This window comes from Rhinopithecus bieti, unplaced genomic scaffold, assembly GCF_001698545.2.
Source record: "Rhinopithecus bieti isolate Rb0 unplaced genomic scaffold, ASM169854v2 scaffold_3062, whole genome shotgun sequence".
NCBI classification, from domain to species: Eukaryota; Metazoa; Chordata; class Mammalia; order Primates; family Cercopithecidae; genus Rhinopithecus; species Rhinopithecus bieti.
Genome location: NW_016804432.1, coordinates 2,367,776 through 2,389,004, shown reverse-complemented (window position 1 = coordinate 2,389,004; position 21,229 = coordinate 2,367,776). Strand labels below are relative to the sequence as shown.

General features: G+C 40.0%; 1 protein-coding gene across 4 annotated transcripts; it reads right to left on the bottom strand.

The window, feature by feature from the left end:
- Positions 1-417: 417 nt before the first annotated feature.
- PRKRA (protein activator of interferon induced protein kinase EIF2AK2) lies at positions 418-20,831 on the bottom strand. 4 transcript variants are annotated; one of them, XM_017868281.1, is made up of 8 exons: positions 20,422-20,831; positions 19,697-19,866; positions 16,120-16,201; positions 13,304-13,382; positions 12,156-12,273; positions 10,535-10,629; positions 5,083-5,257; positions 418-1,251 (listed from the first exon to the last, which is right to left on the bottom strand). In XM_017868281.1, the coding sequence occupies exons 1-8, from the start codon at positions 20,808-20,810 to the stop codon at positions 1,094-1,096; spliced, it is 1,266 nt and encodes a 421-aa protein (XP_017723770.1). In that variant the 5' UTR covers positions 20,811-20,831; the 3' UTR covers positions 418-1,093. The 4 variants fall into 4 exon arrangements, with proteins under 4 accessions (XP_017723770.1, XP_017723771.1, XP_017723772.1 ...); XM_017868282.1 differs by having other exon boundaries at positions 16,071-16,201; positions 20,422-20,604; XM_017868283.1 differs by lacking the exons at positions 19,697-19,866; positions 20,422-20,831 and having other exon boundaries at positions 16,071-16,204.
- Positions 20,832-21,229: the final 398 nt, after the last annotated feature.

Genomic DNA, 21,229 nt, shown 5'->3' with positions numbered 1-21,229 from the left:
TGGGTAATTCTAATGCTTTTTTTGTTTTTTGAGACAGGGTCTCACTCGATCGCCCAGGCTGGAGTGCAGTGGTGTGATCCTGGCTTACTGCAGCTTTGATCTTCTGGGCCCAAGCAGTCCTCCTACCTCAGCCTCCTGAGTAGCTGTGACTAAAAGTGTGCCACCACACCTGATTGGGTTTTTTTTTTTTATTTTGGTAGAGATGGGGACTCACTATGTTGCCCAGGCTGGTCTCGAACTTTTGGCCTGAACGGATCCTCCCACCTTGGCCTCCCAAAGAGTTGGGATTATAGGCATGAGCCACTGTGAGTGGTCAAATGCTTTTTAAACTAGTAATTCACCTGTGTATGGTTATGTCAAAGAAAAATACAAGGTTGCAAACGCTTAAGAGAAAGTAAGGAAGTAACCCATTACATGTATGTTTGTAAATTTTGCTTAGGCCATCATTTTTTATTTTCACCTTTGAATTTCAAAGTAAATTAGAGATATGTAAACAACAGAATTATCAACATTAAAATATTCACGACAATGGCTAACAAGAACAGGACTACAGTCAAGTCAGTAGCTTTTTAATAAAATGAGCAGAATCCCATCATAACAGTTGCTACATGAATTCAAATACAGAGCAGACCAATCATGTTCCCTGAAATTTAACAATCATACTTAATAAAGGCCTGTTAGTGCTGTCCCTCAAGACTCTAATTCAAAAGGGCTTCCTTTGAATTCCCTTTATAAAGCTTTGTGCAAAGAGCTTAAGCACCAGTAAGAAAGACTGTTGCTAGCATTTTTATTTCATCATCAACAATAAACATGCAGTTTCTTTCTCCGATGTGCATGGCACTGTAAAATGGGTGCTACACTCTGTCTTGTGGTACAAAGTTTATAAATACAATATACCGATACAAAGTTGAAGCCATTAAAAAGAGCTTAATAACAACCACGAGGAGATAATTAAATCTGGAGTATTGATGGAATCTATGAAGAGATTTAGAAACAAGACATAAACTCAAACATTACGGTAAAAGTTTTACTTGGGAAGGGGCCAGAAGGGAACTTTTTATGTGCTACTGAGATTTTTTAAGTTGCTCCAAATTTACTTTCTTTCTGCTATTATCTTTAAATACTGCAAAGCATTGTGAGCTGCATCACTTTGTGCATTGCCACAGGAGATACCGGAGCCATGACAGACCGTGATGGGGCTGGTGGACAGTTCAGCAAGACATTGATACTGTCCATTGGCGCTCAGTTCATCTGTAATGACACATTCAAGGATGATGATTAATGTCCAATATGTATAAAGTGGATCCCTTTGTAAAAACAATACAATTCTTATTACTGTCTTTCTTTTTAAGCATCCATAGTATACTACACCACTCGCAATCTTTGTTTTGCTTGTACAAACAAAAAACCACAACTGCTCAGCTGTAGCAGTTTTCAAACACATTACACTTCATAATGATCTGACAGCTTTAAAGACATACAGATATCTAGGCTTCACTCTAGCTCACTCAATCAGAAATATACGGTTGCAGGTGGCTGATTCCTACATTTAAAAAAAAAGTTCCCAAGGCAATTCTAATATGGTTAGTTGAACACTTTGGAAATTACTGAACCATACAGTAACTTTCTCAAAAGGGAAAGAACCATTTGTTAAAGGACTGGAGAGATTGTATTTTCCACTAGGAAGTCATTTTCAGGAGGCATCTGAACCAGGAACAACTTGGATCAAGGCAAAACCTCCCTTGTGACTTCTATTAAATGTTTTTTTTTAATTGATACATAATAATTGCATGTATTCATGGAGTTGTCCGTTCATGTTCTTAGGTTTTAAGTCTGTGCAGAGTCTAGTTCTTTATTTATACTATAAATGGGTCATGGTGTTTTAAAAACAATACCTGACCCAGGAAACAAACGTTCTTCCCATCAACTGATGAGTCACTCTTACTAAAGATGGCTGAAATGAGGGCAAAGAGGAAGAAACAAACATGTGCGGTATAACTTATAAGGTGGGCATAATAAAAATGTTATTTTTGATATTCTATTTAGTGGAAAATATCCAGATACAATGGGATTATTTAATGAGTGAAGAGGCTTTCTAGTTCTAGTATCTAGGTTCTTTTCTCCTGACCCTCCAGCCCCTGCTTGAGGCTCATCCATGTTGTAGCATATATTAGAACTTCATTTCTTTTTACAGCTGAATAATATTTCATTGGAAGGACAGTCCACAATTTGTTTATCCACTTATTCATTGATGGATGTTTTGGGCTGCTTCTACCTTTTGGCTTTTGTGAATAGTGCTGCTATGAATATACAGGGATCTGTATGTATAGGCATTTGTTTAAATACCAGTTTTTGATTTATACTCCTAGGAGTGGAGTTGCTGGGTCACATGGCAATTCACTTGAGGAACTGAGAAGCTTATTCTACAGAGGCTGAACTGTTTTATATTCCCACCAGCAATTATAAGGTTCCAATTTCTCTACATTGTCACCAACACTTGCTATTTTCCATTTCCTTAATGATAGCCATCCTAGTGGATTTGAAGTGGTACCTTATCATGGTTTTGATTGCATTCTCTATTGACTAATGATATTGAGCATCTTTTCATGTATTTTTTGGTCATTTGGTCATTTTTCTTTTTTAATTTTAAAATTTTGAGACAGGCTCTCACTATATTGCCCAGGCTGGTCTCAAACTCCTGGGTTCCAGCGATCCTCATGCCTTGGTCTCCCAAAGGGGTGGGACTACAGGTGTGAGCCACTGTGCCCAGCCCATTTGTATATCTCCTTTGGAGAATATCTAGGTTCTTTTGAAGGTAGCTGCATAGAAACTAGCCTAATTAACAGACTGTGATTTTTAGACTGCTTTCCATATCTACAAGAACTATTTAGTTCTCAAAACTGGGAAGAAATGTTTCAGAGGCATCATTAATTCATAATCTAAAAATTTATTTCAGGTTTCCTTTTTTTCCCCCAGATTCTGTATCCTCCATAGTTCTATTCATGACATGGGTCATTCATCTCTGTATTCTAAACCCTCAACAAACTGCAGACACTAATATTTATTGGATGAATGGTCTCTCATCAGCCACCTTTTCTTTTTTCTTTTTTTTTTTGAGACAGAGTCTCGCTCTGTCACCCAGGCTGGAGTGCAGTGGTGCGATCTCGGTTCACTGCAACCTCCGCCTCCCAGGTTCAAGCGATTCTCCCACCACCTGAGCCTCCCAAGTAGCTGGGATTATAGGTGCACACCACCATGCCTGGCTAATTTTTGTATTTTTAGTAGAGACAGGGTTTCACCATGTTGGTCAGACTGGTCTCAAACTCCTGACCTCAGGTGATCCGCCTGCCTTGGCCTCCCAAAGTGCTGGGATTACAGGCACCCGGCCTCTGGCCTCTTTTCTTTTGAGACAAGTCTCACTCTGTCACCCAGGCTGGAAAGCAGCTGCATGATCATGGCTCACTGCTGCCTCAACCTCAGGGGCTCAAGTCATTGTCCCCACCTCAGCCTCCCTAGGAGCCTGGACTACAGGCATGTGCCACCACACCCGGTTAATTTTTCATCAGCCACCTTCTCTAACCATCTGTCTGCACTGACTTCTCAGGTTCTGCATCATTATTGGTTTACTAAGACCCGTCCTTCAATCCCAAAGTAGCAGAGAATATCAGAAGTTCTTTGAGCCCCTAAGTGCCCTACTTTCCCAGGGTCAGGGGACCCTGACAAGCAAGGTCCCCACATCTCTCTGTGGTTGGATAAGGATATAAAATTTCTCACACGTTAAATCAAGACACTTTGGCCACACACAGTGGCTCACACTTGTAATCCCAGCACTTTGGGAGGCCGAGGTGGGCAGATCACTTGAGGTCAGGAGTTTGAGACCAGCTTGGCCAACATGGTGAAACTCCCATCTCTACTAAAAAATACTTTGGGAGGCCAAGGTGGGTGGATCATGAGGTCAGGAGTTTGAGACCAGCCTGGCCAACATGGTGAAACCCCGTCTCTTCTAAAAATGCAAAAAATTAGCTGGGCATGGTGGTACACACCTGTAGTCCCAGCTACTTGGGAGGCTGAGGCAGGAGAATTGCTTGATCCTGGGAGGCAGAGGTTACAGTGAGCTGAGATCACACCATTGCACTCCAGCCTGGGCAATAGATCAAGACTGCATCTCGGGGGAAAAAAAAATTAGCCAGGCGTGGTGGTGGGTGCCTGTAATCCCAGCTTCTTGGGAGATTGAAGCAGGAGGATCGCTTGAACCTGGGAGGCACAGGTTGCAGTGAGTTGAGATTGTGCCACTGTACTCCAGCCTGGGCAACACAAACAAGACTCTGTCTCAAAAAAAAAAAAAGAAAAAAATCAAGACACCAAACACACACACAACTAATTAGCTTTATAAATTGAATTAAAAGAAAATCCATACTGACTTGCTTTCCCATCTGTCCATATTTGTCTATCCAAATGATTAAGGGCTAGAGAAAATACAGATGTTGATGGCTGGGAAGGGATAAAACTATAAACTGACTTGTTTCCATTTACCTTCCACAATCAGCATACAGTGACAAAGCAGAGAGAAAAGGTCTGGGCGCCACAAACTTGGTACTTGTGCTAGAAATGTAGGTGCCTTTTCATTTGCCCAGCCGCCCAGCAGAGCTAGTTTAACAGCCAGGGTATCTTCTGGGACTCTTCCCCAAATCTTGCTCTACCACTGACTAGTTACGTGATCTTGGGCAAGTTTCTCAACCTTTCTGTGCCTTTCTTTCTTCACTCATAAATAAGGATAACAGAATTTGCTTCATAGAGTTAGTCTGAGGATTCAGTAAGTAGATACATGTAATCTTAGAACAATGCCTGGCACATAGTAAAACTCTATCTTTGCTATTGTTGTTTTTGTTATAACTGTATAGATGTTAGCTCTTATTACTATCCACAAAAATGGGACATATCAATTATATATATTACTGGTCTAGTAATTATATATACTTAGAATCCCTGATCAATAAAATAAATTACAATAGAAATTTTCGTTCCTCAAACACATTTGTAAATAAACATGTCTTGGGAAAGCCAAAGAAAAAAAAATCATACCTATATCCAAATATGTTATATTAAAACCTTGTTCCTTGGCAATTTCACTAAGCAGCTGGATGTAATCTGTATTTGGAATACTAAGCAGGCTTCTTTTCAGTAAGTTGATCTTTTCACCAGGAGAATTCCTCAAGGAATGCCAAGTACATCCTAAAGAATGTCCTACTACATTTGTCTGAAAAACAGAGATGAAGATTTAGACTCTTGACTAGGACTGGGTTCTAACACCAGTACCAGTATAATTAAGAGTACTTATTAAGCACTCACATTTAATATGTTATAAAGCATGTTTAAATGGATAACATTTGGTAAATTTTCCAATTTAAACAAGACATTAAAAAGTACACATTTAACAAGTACTACAAAATATGTTTTTAAGAAGCACTTGCAATAATATACTGAAAGTATTTTGTATTTTGTATAGTACAAATGTTTCTCAGTCGAGTTTTCTGATGGTCACATTAAGAGGTACAAGATATTTGGGAGCACCGTAAGTAAATCCATAAATAATTAAATCTGCCTAATGGAGCAATTTGCAGATTAAAATATAAAACAATTTTCATATCTTTGTTTTTTTTAAATTAAATATCAATCACTATAACTGACAGCTATAAAACAGAAAAAAAAACTATAAAAAAACATGAAATGTGCAAGTTGGGTTTGAGGAACAAGTCATTCAAATAAATGACAGGATGTCAAAAAGTTCTTATCAGACTTCTATCCCAGAACCCAACTGAGTACTTTTCCTTTTCTTTCTGCTTTTCCTTTTTCTTTTATTCTCCCCTATATCCTTCCATTTTCATCTCTGTCCTTAGAATGCCTCATATTTCCATATTAGTTTATGGTTCTCAAATTGCTTTCATATGCCATTAATAAAAACAACTACTTTCTGAAGTAAGTAGGGTTACTACTCTTAATCTTATTTTATTAATGAGATGACAGAGGGGAGGCAATTTCCAAAAGATTTTAGAGATGGCATGATATGGAATTAAGTAATTTGTTAGATTCACCAAATAAAAATTTACATTATAGAAACTTTAAAATACTGTTTTAAAATAAATTAAAAAACACTATTTACATGGTTAAAAAAATACATACATGCACTAAGAACAAATATATAATGAAGAGTACAGTCTCTCTTCCTTACCACCCATTCCCTGAAGACTTCTGTTCTATTTCTTAGATGTACTGTTAAACATTTTTCAGTATCTTCCCATAAATGTTTTATGCATATGCAAGCACACACAACCTTTTAAAGCAAATAACTTATTCCTCTACATCTTGTTCATTTTTCTTTTGTCAGTGCACATATATGCACTGTATTCACCTTATGCATCTCCAACTGTGAGCTTTAGGTTGTTTCTGGCTTCTTGCTTTTACTAACAATAAACACTCTTTTGCACTTGAATGAGTTTCTCTGTAGAATTATTTTTAGAAGTGGAACTGCTAAGTCAAAGAACATGTAAACTTTTAATTTTGATAAACACTTCCAAACTGATTTCTGAACCAATTTATACTCCTACCAACTGTCTTGGAGGGGGCTTGTTTTCTCATACCCTAATACCAGCTATTATCAAATTTTGTAGTTTTTGCCAGTCTAAAAGGTGAAAATATTTTATCTTGCATGAATAAAGTTGAATGTTTTTTCTTTTCTTTTTTTCCTTAATCATTTGCATTTCTTCTACTGGGTTCTTTTTTTTTTTTTTTTTGTGAGACGGAGTCTTGCTCTGTCGCCCAGGCTGCAGTGCAGTGGTGCAATTCGGCTCACTGCAAGCTCCGCCTCCCGGATTCATGCCATTCTGCCTCAGCCTCTCGAGTAGCTGGGACTACAGGTACCCACCACCACACCTGGCTAATTTTTTGTATTTTTAGTAGAGATGGGGTTTCACCGTATTAGCCAGGATGGTCTCGATCTCCTGACCTTGTGATCTGCCCGCCTCAGCTTCCCGAAGTGCTGGGATTACAGGCGTGAGCCACCACGCCCGGCTGGGTTGTCTTTTTAACTGATGCATAAGAGCTTTTTAAATTTTCCATTTTTTAAGAGTTAGGGTCTTGCTATGTGGCTTAACTCTCAAACTCTTGGGCTCTAGCAATCCTCCCACCTTAGCCTCCCCAGTAGCTGGGACTACAGACATGTGCTGCTGTGTGCAGATGTGTATAAAAGAGCTTTAAAGTTGGTACTGAAAACAGTTCCTTTATATGTTGAAAATAATTTCTTCCCACTTTGTTTTTATTCTCTTGATTTACAGATTTTTTGCTGTGCAGTAGGTTTTATGTTGCCAAATTTATTAATCTTTTAACCTTCTAGGTTTTAAGTTAAAATGCTTTCCCCATGCTAAGATTAAAAAAAAAAAAAAACTCTTCCATGTTTCCTAATACTTATACTGTTTTAAATTTTTATGTTCAAATCTTTGATCCATCTGAAATTTATTTTGGTGTAAGGAATAAGGAAGCATCCTAAGTAGATGTCATACTCATAAACAAATATATATACAGCCCCCACCTAAAAATGGATGTAAACCGTTTCTACATCATTATTGAATAATCCATCCTCTCACCCACTGATCTGAAATCTCACTGTTGCCATATACTATGGTCCTATGTGGATTAGCATCTACACCTGGATTCTCTGTTTGCTCCTCTGACTATTCCTGGCCCAGTAACTTGTCTGACAAGTACAGTTTTACGGTATGTTTTGTTCTCTGGTAAAGCAGCACACCCTTGCTCTCCCAACCCTTCCTTTTCAGTTTTCTTGGTTATTCTTGAGGGTTTTCTTCCAGATAAACTTCAATAAAGGTGTATGAAGGTCCAAAATGAACGCTGGTAGGTTTTGAGTGAGACCACATTATAGTTAAATATATTTACAGTATTTTCTGCTCTATTCGTTAGTAGAGTTTTCCTCACATGGTCCTGCGCATTTCTTTTTAAGTTTATTTTCAGATATCCTATCCCTGTTTCTACAATTTAAATTGGGATCTCCTATATTCTAGTTATTATTTGTAAAGAAAACTATTGACTTTTTTCTAGTATATTTTTTCAGAATAGGATAGATTTTCTATTTTTCTATAAAATGTCCAATGTTACCAAGCTTCGTAAGTTTTGTCAAAGTGGCTATACACATACAGCAAAAAATCAAATAGTACAGAAGTATAAAAGCAACAACCTCTGCCTTGCCCCTTCCCCACCTTCAGTCCCCTTCCCAGATACAATAATTTTAGCTTTTATTTTAATTATTCTAGTTGTTACCTACATAACTCTGAGTAATATGGAAAAGCTATTGATTTTGTATATTAATTTAATAATCAGTTACCTTGATGAATTCTCTTACTGTTTCTAGTAGTTTTTCTTTAGGGTTTTAAATGGATACAATCATATCATTTGCAGTTAGTAACCATTTTATCTCCTCTTATTTCCAACTTCTTCCTGTTTTCTCTTGTCTAATTTGTTTTTAATTGGTAGGTACTTCTAGAACAAGGTTAAATAAAAGTGGTGTTGGTGGGCATCCTTATTTCTGATATTAATGGGAATGAGTACAATGTGTAAATATATAACCATGATTTTGGTTTTTTTCAAAGTTTTTATCAGTAATGATTGCTGAGTTTTATCAAAATTTTTTGTCATCCATTGAGAGGATTATATATTACTCTTTAACACATTAATGTGGTTAAAGTAACCAACTTACTAACCTTGAAATAGTCTTGCATTAGTTAAATAAACCCTACTTGTCAATGTTTTATTATTATTTTAATGTTGAACTGAACATTTTACAAAGGTTTTACCATTTTACCACAAGGCATATTGATCTATAATTTTTTTTTTTTCTGTTGAACTTGCTATTGTCAGGTTTTGGTGTATTATGTTGGTTTTGGAGAATAAATTTAAAAGTTTCCTTTATGTTATATACACATTGCCTGAAAAGAGTTTAAATAGCATTGGTAATGATCTCTTCTTTGAAGATTTGACCAATTTCACCTGTAAACCTATCTGTGCTTTGTAATTTTGGTGATATTGTTGATCCAAATTCCAAAAGCAGTAAATGCAGTGTTAATTTTTCTATTAAAAAAGTAGAATCAAATTATATTACTCATTTGTATAGTCTTTGTTTTTTTTTCTAAAGAATGAGGCCTTATTTTATCATAAGCTCAGTGAAGAAGTTGCTATAGTTGTACTTTTTTATTTCCCACCTAATACACTACTCTCAGATAATGTATCACATGACAATACCTATCTATGAATATCAGAATCTGAAGTTATATATCGTGTGTAGGTCTCAATCTCTTAAGCTCTGTATTTATTTGTTCAGCTACTCGATATATTCACTTAGCTATTCCATAAGCTATTCCACAAGCACTTCAAATTCAATACATTTAGTTCATTATCTGCTCCCCTCTTGCTATTGCCAAGCTTAAAATAGTAATTTCCTCCCTTTCCCTTGCTTCCTACATCCAATCAATTACCATGCCACTTTACCTCAGTTTTCTAAATAACTTTAAAATCTACCCCTCTCTCTCCATTTTCCCAGTCACTACCTTAGTTCAAGCTGTCATGTCTCATGTGTCTTCTATAACAGCACTCTCGCAGGTCTCTTTGATCCTAATTTCACTCACTCACCATAATGCAGCCAAGTGATTTCCTTCTAATGTTTAGACTAGATCCTGTCCTTCCCAGATTAAAATTCTTTAATGACTTTGTACTACCCTTGGGATAAAGTTCACTTTCTTTATATAGGGGTCCCTTTAAGATTTAATCCCTCCTTACTTTGCTGGCTTCATTGAGACTCCCTTCCTCCAACACTATGCTCTACACACAACAAATCACTTAGGGCTCCTAGACTGCATACGATGTTTCACTCCTGGCCTTTGCACACGCTTTTTCTTCTCTCTGGAATTCCCTTCCCCCATTCTAGACCTACAGGTCTTGGCTTAGACATTACTTCTTCCTGGAATCTGTCTCCAAACCTGTTTTGGTTGGATGCTTTCTTCTGTGTTCCCACATCACACTCTGTAAGGACTAGTCTATAGAGTTCGTTCCTCTCTTTCAGTAGTCTATAAACTCCTTAGAGACAGGGACTGCTTATCCACTGCAACCTATACCCAACGCAACACTTAGCACACAGTACGAGATCACTAAATGTTTGCTGAGTGAATGAACAAAGGGATGGAAATGCGCTGTCACTTTGAAGGCAAAAATGGTACTACTGGCCTATCATCTTTACATCCCATCCTATTATTCTGAATTTGACTGTGTCTCTCAAGCTCTCTTACCTAATTGCCTTTGTGATCCTGACTCACAAACAGGAAGCAGCTAAAAATGGGGTAGTGTATAACTGAATAATGAAGAGATTTCTAAAAATCACAACTCTGAAGTAGCCATACAATAAGAAATCAAGGAAAGTTTCCTACAGCAAGAAATGCTTAATGACATTAACATCATAGCTGTCAACATTACTCACTAAAGAAATGTGGTTCTCTGGAGAAATATTACTAAATTTGGCAAGAAATTTCTCAGCAGCATTCCTTTTGGCTTGCTTTTTTGATGCCCCCTTTCCTGAACAAAGAAAAAGAAATGGTAGATTTAGAAAAGAAATTAGTGTCCACAGTATAAAGTATTGTATGTAATCAGAGAACCTCATGGTTTTTATGTTCTTACTGACCTGATATCTTTGTTTGTTGTGTTATTTTTTTTGTATAGCTATTAATTCTTTTTTTTTTTTTTTTTTTGAGATGGAGTCTTGCTGTGTTGCCCAGGCTGAAGTGCAGTGATGCAATCTTGGCTCACTGCAACCTCCGCCTCCTGGGTTCAAGGAATTCTCCTGCTTCAGCCCCCCAAATAGCTGGGATTACAGGTGCCTGCCACCATACCTGGCTAATTTTTTATATTTAGCACAGACAGGTTTCTGCCATGTTGGCCAGGCTGGTCTCGAACTCCTGACCTCAGACAATCGGCCCACCTCAGCATCCCAAAGGGCTGGGATTATAGGTGTGAGCCACTGTGCCTGGCCTGTATAGTTACTAATTCTTACACTTTTGAAGGCATTTAAGTTTTTAATAGTTATGCTTTCTGGTTTTCTATAATAATTGTATTTTCCTATGTCTAGCATTACTGAACCACATTTGGTTTAATTCTGACCAATTATTCATATTTATTAAAATACATCTGAATTATAACTCTTCTCTCTCTTCAATGTCTATTTCCTGCTTGTGATCTTCTCTAAACTGACAATTATATGGAATTCCTTTAAACAAGAATAAGAAAGGCACAGGGGATGCTGGAGTTGAAAGATACCACAAATATCTATCCCCATGTTTTTGTTTTATAGATTAAAAAACTGAGGTCCAAAGAGATTAAGTAATTTGCTTAACTTTGCAAATCAAGGACTGCATCAAAGATGGAAGCTGAGGTTCTTGCTTTTGACCTGGTGCTTTCTGTAATAGCCCACACTACCTCCCAAAGGCAAACAGTTTCTTATTACTTGAAACTATTATCCAGTTAAGATAAAATCCCATTTTAAGCCACTTTAAAAAATGACAAAAACATGCCAGAGAAGTTAACGGGAATTCTCACTAGTACTTTCTAAAGTGACAGTGTTTCTTACGGTTTATACCCTTTATAACATAAAAGTTGCTACAATTAAGAAAGATAATTTTCATTTTTATCTCACTGCAATTATTTGCCATCTAGTCTCTTATGAATCATATCATTTTCAAGTGTAATCTTCCTCTAGTCCTATTTTCTAGATAGAATAGCTGTTAAATAAAATCCAAGAGATTTACTATAGCTTTGTCTCCAAAATGAGTTTTTTTAAGTCACTAATTTATCAATGAAGACTGTTTAAAGTACAAAGCCGATAGTTTCTATTAATAATCTATGATTTTTAAAAATATCAAATTAAGACTAAGTATCTTAAGCCAAGTATTTATACTTAAGTTCAACATCAGAAAGTCAGAGACTATAAAAGAGGAGTATATCAATTTTTCTGCATAGAAATATTTGAAAACATTACGACAGAAATTTCTATAGTCATTCATCATCTGAAAATATTTCAAATGCCTTTAATTGTAAGAAATAAGTACCAGTTTCCATAAATGACTCTAGCCTGCAAATTGTGGTATATTCTCTCTTATGAGCAGGTCCTCCCTCCTGGGAAAGGGTATATTCAGGAAGTCTCCAGCCATGATGAATAGCCAATTCCTATAAAATCAAGATGAGGCTTTAATAGCAATTTTATGCAATGGCTCAATCACATAAATATTTTCTTAATTTTGATCCCATTTCTATGTATATGTTTGAAAAGAATAGTGATTTTCTGCAACGGAAAAAAGAGGGAAGATCCTCTGTTTCTCAGAGACATTCCTGCATTTTATATCTTTATATCCCAATACCAAAACTGAATCAGTTTTCTGCTATGAATGGTGTTCTTGAATTAAACCATAGTGAGCTGGTATGAGACTTCAACTAGAAAAACAGGCTACTACCACCCTTTGGGAACACCAGAGGAGACCATCTACAGGTTTCACTGCCATCAGTTCCTAAAGTCCCTCCCCTCCTAGCTATAGACTTCCAAACCCACAGCTGGCCAAGAACACATGAGGAGTAGGGACAGCAAACAACAGACTTGGATGAGGTGGGGGACAGAAGGTGAAGAAAACTATAGAAAAGCTCATAGTGCTGGAAAAGGAGACCGAAGGACTGGTTGAATAATGGGGAGGGGAATGGCCTAACAGAGCACATGAATAGTCTGCAAGAAGGATATTCTGCATATAGAAATTCAAAGCTGAATATGTGTGCATGTGTGAGTGTGTGTAGATATAAATATATTTTTTTTGGTAAAATAAGCAGACTCCTTTTCTTGAGTTAGGTTCACTGATTTGATTTAGGCTCTTTATAAAGTCTTCTGTCTCAACAGAAGTAGAAAGAGATTTGTCACAAGAGTATCAAGAACTATTCTTAAAGTATAAAACACTCTACCCATGTGCACTGAGGGCCTATTGATCTTAAATGAGAATTCTATAAGCCAAAGGCAAATACTGTATATGGAAGAAAATCCAAAACATAAATAGGAAAATAATTTCAAGTTAGCTCTATAAATCTAATGATCGTAAGTTGGAAAACAAAATATATCACTATCTTGTCTTTAAAATATTAATTCCTTGTGTTAGCCCCTCTGATATTACAAACTTACTATATATTTCATCAGTAGGCAAAGAACTGTACAACTTACCTGTAATGAACCAATGGGATTAAGCTGGTTCTTTGGTTGCTTGGAAGGGTCAGGCATTAAGGGGTCAGGAACTGCAAAGCTAAATATTTTTTAAAAGTGTTATAAAACAAAATAATTTCCCCCGAATTATGAAATAAATGACAAGCATTTTCTAATTAACTCTCTATGTCTTTGCTCTTGTCATTCCTTCTACATGGAATGCCCTTTTCTCAGGCCTCTTCTATGGGAATCTGATCTATCTGTCATCCAAGATATATCTCAAATGATACTTTCTCCAAGAAGCCTATCCTTTTACCCCAATGGTTTATAATCTCTCCCTTCTTTGAAACATTATAACACATGGTTTAATCCTTTCTTGAGGAAATTGTTTTACCATAAATTATATACTCTTACAAATACATATAATTTGTCCATCCTTCACCATACCTCTCCCCTATTCAGATTATAAGCTCCTTGAGGTAGGGCCTATGTATCACTTACCTACATAAGCTTTGTGGTGTTTTGTACGTAATAGGCATGTCATAAAAAAATATTTAAAGAATACTCTGTTACAACTATGCAAAAAATGGAAGAGTAACAATGATCCAGAAAATTGAACCTGGCAATGTGAACAATACAGATTATTTATAAATATTGTTTTTTCATCCAGAGAACTATGAAGAGAGATCTGTTTGATCTATCATCTGCTCAGTGCTGGGATAATCCCTCTAAGATTTACATGTATCCTGCATAAAATAGATGGCTTAGATGAATTTGGTTTTAGCATGTAGGGATTATGATTAGGGAAAAAGAGAATGACCTCTTCTAGGGAGTTGGGAATTACTAGTTACTTGGCAGGTCAGTGCTTAAAATTGAATAAGCGCATTTCAAGGTTACTACCACCTAGGCAACTGGAGTCATTTTTCCATGACAAGTGAGGTTTAGTTATTGCCACTTCCTCAAGGTTTTTTCTTTTTTTTTCCAACTGCGAGAATTTCAAGCTTTACATAGGCTGATGAGATACGAGTATTCACTTACAATGCTGCATGCCGAAGCTACCCAAATAATTGTGATGGAGAAGTGAGAAAGTCTCTGTATTAAGTCAGGCCACTTTAGGCCTGATTACAGCTTAGTAATTCCCATTTTATCTGTCAAGAAGCACAAATATAGTAAAGTTTGTTAGCTTTTTTTGCTGACAAAGTGAAGTGCCCAGATGCAGAAAGGACACTCCATACCCCTCATTTCTACAAGTGTACTTAATGGTTGGGTTCACATTCAGGCTGTACAGAAACAGCACGGTCATCACCAGTGGGGGAGAACTCAATACCTGCCATGTCATTTGGCATGTCTTTTGTTTGTTTGTTTGGAGACAGAGTCTTGCTCTGTCGCCCAGGCTGGAGTGCAATAGTGCAATCTCAGCTCACTGCAACCTCTGTCTACTGGGTTCAAGGGATTCTCGTGTCTCAGCCTCCCAAGTAGCTGGGATTACAGGAGCGTGCCACCACACTTGGCTAATTTTTTGTATTGTTAGTAGAGATGCGGTTTCACCATGTTGGCCAGGCTGGTCTCGAACACCTGACTCAAGTGATCTGCCCATCTTGGCCTTCCAAAGTGCCAGGATTACAGATGTGAGACACCACGCCTGGCCTTGTTTTTCTTTGAGACTGGGTTTCACAGGCTGGAGTTCAGTGGCGCAATCTCAGCTTACTGCAATCTCTGCCTCCCGGGTTCAAGTGATTATTGTGCCTCAGCCACCCAAGTAGCTGGGATTACAGGCGCCTGCCACCATGCCTGGCTAATTTTTGTATTTTTAGTAGAGACGGGGTTTTGCCATGTTGGCCAGGCTGGTCTTGAACTCCTGGCCTCAAGTGATCCACCCACCTCAGCCTCCCAAAGTGCTGGGATTACAGGCGTGAGCCACCCCGCCCAGCCTGGCATAGATCAATTATAATGCATGACGCTAGAGAATGAAGCATCATCTTGCAAAATGCAAGGCTTATCTTGGGCAGCTGCTTATTTAGAGGGTTGCCGTGTCACTGGTTAGTTCTTAACTACCCAGATGGTTTAGAATGATTTACAAAAAGAGAGGAATACTACATGAGAACCTAACTACACCCCTAATTCAAAAGCCTTTCTATGACTAGGAACAAAAAACCCATCCCAAATTCCCTGGGTCTCTACTGTCAGCTATAAGCAGATTACAACAGATCGTACTTCAGGCTAATGTGAGTGCATACACAAGAAGAACTTGAAAATATGCCAAGCTCCAGAGTATGCCCAGTGGACACTACTATAATACGTGAGATGCTCCAGGACCAATATTCTATCCAGAAACACCTAGAGTAGTAAAAAATCTTACTTTGGAAAGATATGTCAAGAATATCCCACTTAACATTCTCTTCTTTTGGTATATATTATATAATAAAAGAAAACCTCTGCCTGCTTCTTCAAAATTATAATTCCTAAAAGAGTACTTCTAGTGGATCTTTCTCCATCTCACACTTTGTTGTCTTCAATATAGAAATAATCAAAGTCTAAATACAAAATGTTAATATTAATATTTGCAAGAAGCACTGACTTTCTACTGTTGCACCCCATGTAAAAAAAAAAAAACAGTAAAGCCTAATTCATGAGCGCCTTCATTTAACAGCTACCTGCTGGATTTGATTCAATAAAGTTTTCTTTCATGGATGATAAGTCTTCATAAGGAAATGTAATTAGAGAGGTAGGATGCTAACAACTGTTCACTTTGTTGCTTTTGTAAGCATGTTTAAATTTTTAATCTTACCTCAGCCATGATATTTTTGAGCTGCTGAATACAAAGAAATTTAGCTCACCAAATACTTGCATTGGCTTTCAAAATGTTTATGGCAGCCTCTGCAGCTCTATGTTTCGCCAGCTTCTTACTTGTACCTTCACCTGAATTAAGATTTAAAAAAAGAAGTCTTTATCTCCTACAAAAATGTGCAGCTTACAGAGATGTTTTCAAAACACAAAACAAAGTCACTATAGATTTTACATACACATACTAGGTAATAAAAATATACACTACATGTGGTTACACACTAATAAAATACTCACCATGTGAAAAATATTTCAAAAAATAACTTTTAAAGTTCTATATATTTAATTCTATGCATACCTGCATAAAAATCCTTATTTCTACATTATATACGTTTATTACATAACATGGTAAGAAAGTAGACCGTGTCACACCTCTGAAGAAATGCAGCTTAGTATTTTACTCTTCCTTTATTCCTGGAGGGGAAATTCTTCTGCAACAAGAAGTTTCTTTTAAAGGAACCATTTACAGCAGAACTGTTTGACAGCAAAATGTGCATAATTTTATTCGAATAGCCTGTCCTATAATGTATCAAACTGCTCTGCTAGGCTGAGCAGTCATGATTATGTGTTGGGTACAACAGGAAAGTGTTTTATGGAGTAAGGTGACAGCTTGTTATGTATCTTCTGGACAGTCTGTATCTTCTGCATGGGTAGCTAAGTTGGGACCGGGGATAAGACTGATGTCTAATTTCAGTAAGCAATCGCAATGGCAAATGATAAATTCAATCTTTTTCCTTTTAAGTTCAAACTCCCATACCCTCATGGGATAAGTTTTAAGTGTGGCACTCAAGTGTGAGAAGACACACAAACCATATATTTATCTGCTAACAGAGGTATTAGGGATATGGCATACAGGGGCCCTGCCCTCAAGAGTCAACAGCCTGGTGTGGGATTTTTGTCTGTTAATAAGCACCTGAAATATGGAATGGGATATGTTACAACAAGCCTAAGTGCAGGCTGTAGGGGAGCACATAAAAGCAGCGGCTCTCCGACTCTTTGTAAGGATTCAGAAAGGTTTCATGAAGGAAGAGATAATTAAATGGAGACCTAAATGATGAGTAACAGCTAATAAAGTGAAGAGAGATGGGGGAGTAGGAAGAGCATTCTAGGCAGAGAAAAAGAGCACCTGCAAAGGCTCAAAGGCAACCTACAGCACAGTATTCTCAAGAATCCCAAGTAGTTGGCTTTGGCTAAAGTGTAAGAGCTTTTTTAAAGTGTAAGAAGCAAGGCTGTAAGTCATGTTAAGAAACATGGTATTGCGCTGGGCTCAGTGGCTCACGCCTATAATCCTAGCACTTTGGGAGGCTGAGGCGGGTGGATCGCCTAAGGTCAGGAGTTCGAGACTAGCCTGGCCAACATGGCAAAACCCCGTCTCTACTACAAATACAAAAATTAGCCGGGCGTGGTGGCAGGCACCTGTGATCCCAGCTACTCAGGAGGCTGAGCCAGGAGAATCGCTTGAACCCAGGGGGCAGAGGTTGCAGTGAGCTGAGATCGTGCCACTTCATTCAAGCCTGGGTGTAAGAGTGGAACTCTGTCTCGGAAACAAACAAACAAAAAACATGTGTTTATCCAGAGGGTTACAGGGAAACCACTGAATGGATTTTGAGAAGAGGAAGACATATGAATGCTGGAAAGAATACTGGTTGTTAAGGGTGGGTGAGGTGGCTCACGCCTGTAATCCCAACACTTTGAGAGGCTGAGGTGGGAAGATTGTTTGATGCCAAGAGTTCAAGACCAGCCTAGGCAATGCACTGAGACCTTGTCTCTATTAAAAATCAGAAAAATTAGCTAGGCATGGTGGTGTGCACCTGTAGTCCCAGCTACTCGAGAGGCTGAGGCAGGAGGATTGCTCCAGTCCAGGAGATTGAGGCTGCAATGAGCTATGATCATGCCACTGCACTCCCCGACAGAATGAGACCGTCTCAAAAAAAAAAAAAAGGATGAACACTCGATGTCATGTGACAAAAGGACATCACAAGACTAGAAGGTAAACATGTACCTACAAGAATGCAGCTACAATCCAAGTGAGAGATGATGGTCGCCTAGGCAGTGGCCATGGCCAGGAGAGAGAAGCAGACAGATTCAGTGGCTATTTAGTGGATTATTAAACTCCAACGGATGGAGTTTAACAGACTGGACAAGAGGGAGGGAGATGGGAAGTAGGAAGACAAAACCCACATTTCTACTGAACTAGGTGATTGTGGAGCTTTTACAGAGAAAGGGAATGCAGGAAGAATGGGTTTGAGGGCAAAGATGGATTCAGTGTGGGACAATGAGAGGCTTGAGGGGCCTCTGTGTCATCCAAGCAAAGATGCTCAGCAAGCACAGACTGATAAACTATTCTGTAACTGGGCTTGGGATGTAGACAGACATTTCAGAATTATTAGCCTTTAGATAGTATCCGAAGCCATGGAGGCAGATAAGCTTGCACAGGAAGCCATGGTAGTGTGAGAAGAGGGCGTAGGCAGAACGGTTGCCATAGGTTGTTAATTTGGGGTCTAAAACACATTGAGAGGGAAAAGCCTCCTTTTCTTGAATTCTTCCTGATTTTCTAGAAATAGACTAGCTAAAGTAAGTAATGCAGTGTTGACTCTATGGTTCCCATGGGGACCCTTCCGGCCAGCACCTACAATCTAACTGCCTCACACAAAAAGTTTTAAACTTTTCTTAAAGTGGCGTCAATTAAAATAAAGGACTCCAAACTTCCAGGGACACAAACAAATGCTGTCGTCAGATTTACCAGATGGCAGAACTTGAGCCTTCCTACTAAATTTTTTTCTTGGCATCCTTCCAAATTAAACTTAGCATCCAATGTTTTGTGTTTGCAATTAAATAGATACATAAGAAAAATAATGTCCACATTTACAAATGAGCAACTTTAGTTATCATTTGCTCAAGCTCACAGACCAAAAGAAAGCATGAACTTTAAAATTTCATTGCTATGTGACTTCATTGCTACAGGCATGTTACTTATAATCTCTCTGAACCTGTTTCTTCTTGTTTAAAAAGTGGATAATATACAAAATATCTGTTAACGTTTCAAAAACTAGAAGTTATTATGCAATATAATGTATGAGGACCTTCTCCCCTTCCTCATTGTGTTTGGATACAGAATCAAAAGTGGTACAATGGACCTAAAGTGCCAAATGAGTCCATTAAGAGAGGAGAGACGTGCAGAAAATTCTGGGGTCATGCCTGCTGGTATCTGCTATAATCTATGAAACTTCACAGTACCTAGGGACCCAGCTACGACTGCTCCAAGAACCTTTCCTGCTTCCCTCTAATTCTTAGAAGAACCCTAGGAGGATCATGGGGTATGAGAAGAGTCGTGCAGGATGGCTGGGTAACTTTTTAGTTTCTGAGCTTCTTTGGTATCTGGGGAAGAGAAAATTAGGAAGAGAATCAGATGAAGCTGAAAAGCCCTAACGACCGGAGATGAGAGGTCTCAGTTTCAGAACCTGTTCCTCACAGCTGTCTGGCAAAAAGAGCACTTTTCCGAACTGAAAAGCAACATCAAGTATTGACTGCCAACCCACTCGGTCATCCAGGTTAACTGTGTATACAGACCTGTGCAGGTTATGTCACCAACGGTTACTCTGAAGGTGAATGTGGGCACATGTATTTGCACATCAGATCTTTCACATTCATAAACTGGGATGTTCTTGGTCTTCATGCCGTATTCGTGTAATACCTGAATCGGTGTTTTCCCTGGCTTAGCTGTTATCATCTTCCCCAAACTGCAAAAACCAGAAAAAGGTGTGCTTTGCATGCCAAATTGGAGACTGAAGCAGAAGCGTACAGAGGCCAGTTTTGACCACCACCGACGGTGACGAGGGAGGCGGGGAGTTCCCCGGCGGCCAGGGCCAGAGCTGGCGAGGCTGGGGAGCACCTGTCTTCCGGCCCCGCTGCGGCAGTCACCCCGCAGGGGCAGGCGGGGTGAGCGAGGTCCTTAGAGAGAGAACTTGAATGCGGGTAGGAGGCAGTCTCAACACAACAGGGCTGGTAGCAGCGCCGCAGCCTCTCAGGACAAACCTGACGAGCCCTTCCTGGGCGCGGCGACCGCGCGCCACCTCCATAGCCCAGCGCGCCGCCTGGGGCCACGAGAGGGGCGGGGTCCGGCCGCAGACCCCAACCCTCGCAACCGAGAGGGCGGGGCCGAGCGCCCACAGTCGCGGAGGCGTGGGCGCCAGGCAAGGCTTTACCCAGAATGCCTCTGGAGGGACGGCTCCCCGCGCCCCGGTCTCGCCGCCCAACGCTCCCGGCCCTGGGGCCCCGACTGCCCGCACGCTGACCTGAAGGTCCCACTGTCCTCGCGCTCCAGCGGCGGGGCCTCGGTGCGGTGCCTGCTCTGGGACATGGCGAGAAGGGACGGCTCAGCGGGTAGAGTAAGAGCGGTGCGGAGCGACGTGCTAGCTCCCGGGTCGCTGGTCCCCAGGAGGAGCTCCAGCGCCGCCGCCGCCTCCGACTCCCCCTCCTCCTGCTTGCGTTCCTCTAGCGAGGGGCGGGAAGGGCGGGGCGGAGCCTTGGTGCCGTAGCTACGGCTACGCCCCCTCGCTGCCCCTCTGCGGGCCTCGGTCCCGGCCCAGCCCCGCCTCTGTCCCCTCCAGGGTCCGCCCCCTTCCCACCCGTCTCCGCCCCGCTCCCGCCCGTCTCCGCCCCGCTCCGGCCTGTGCACAGGCATTGGGCTCCCGGGGCTTCTCAGCGCCCGCCCCTGCCGGCCCTGACCAGCCTGCAGTAACTGGCCCTCAGGCCGTAGTTCTTTGTCCTTAGGAGGAGGCCGTTTCTTTCCCGGAGAGAGGGATTAGAGGGATTGTCCGGCGTGGGTCTAGGGTCGTTGAGGCCTGAAGTTAACCCTTTGAGGGGAGGACGGATTGGGGGCTGTGTCACTTTAAGAAAAAGATTTGAAAATTCGAAAGGCAGAATTCCAGGGAATCTCCCGGGCCTGGTTCTGAAGCTTGAGACCCCGGATATATACGCTCCAGGGGGCTGCGGTGGGCTCTTCGGGTTCCCGAGCCAGGTGTTTAGGAACACGCGGGGACGTCCAAACACCCCCTCCTTTCCCGCCAGGCGGTGCTCCTTTGTCTTCTGGGCTTTCGTCGC

What these genes read in the sequence shown, in the direction of transcription:
- PRKRA (XM_017868281.1), bottom strand. Translation starts at nt 20,810, where the DNA reads ATGCCTGTGCACAGGCCGGAGCGGGGCGGAGACGGGCGGGAGCGGGGC. An exon ending in TGGTGACATAACCTGCACAG is followed by an intron (nt 16,202 to 19,696) that starts GTCTGTATACAC and finishes ATCTTAATTCAG; the next exon opens with GTGAAGGTACAAGTAAGAAG. An exon ending in AAAGCCAATGCAAGTATTTG is followed by an intron (nt 13,383 to 16,119) that starts GTGAGCTAAATT and finishes AAAAATATTTAG; the next exon opens with CTTTGCAGTTCCTGACCCCT.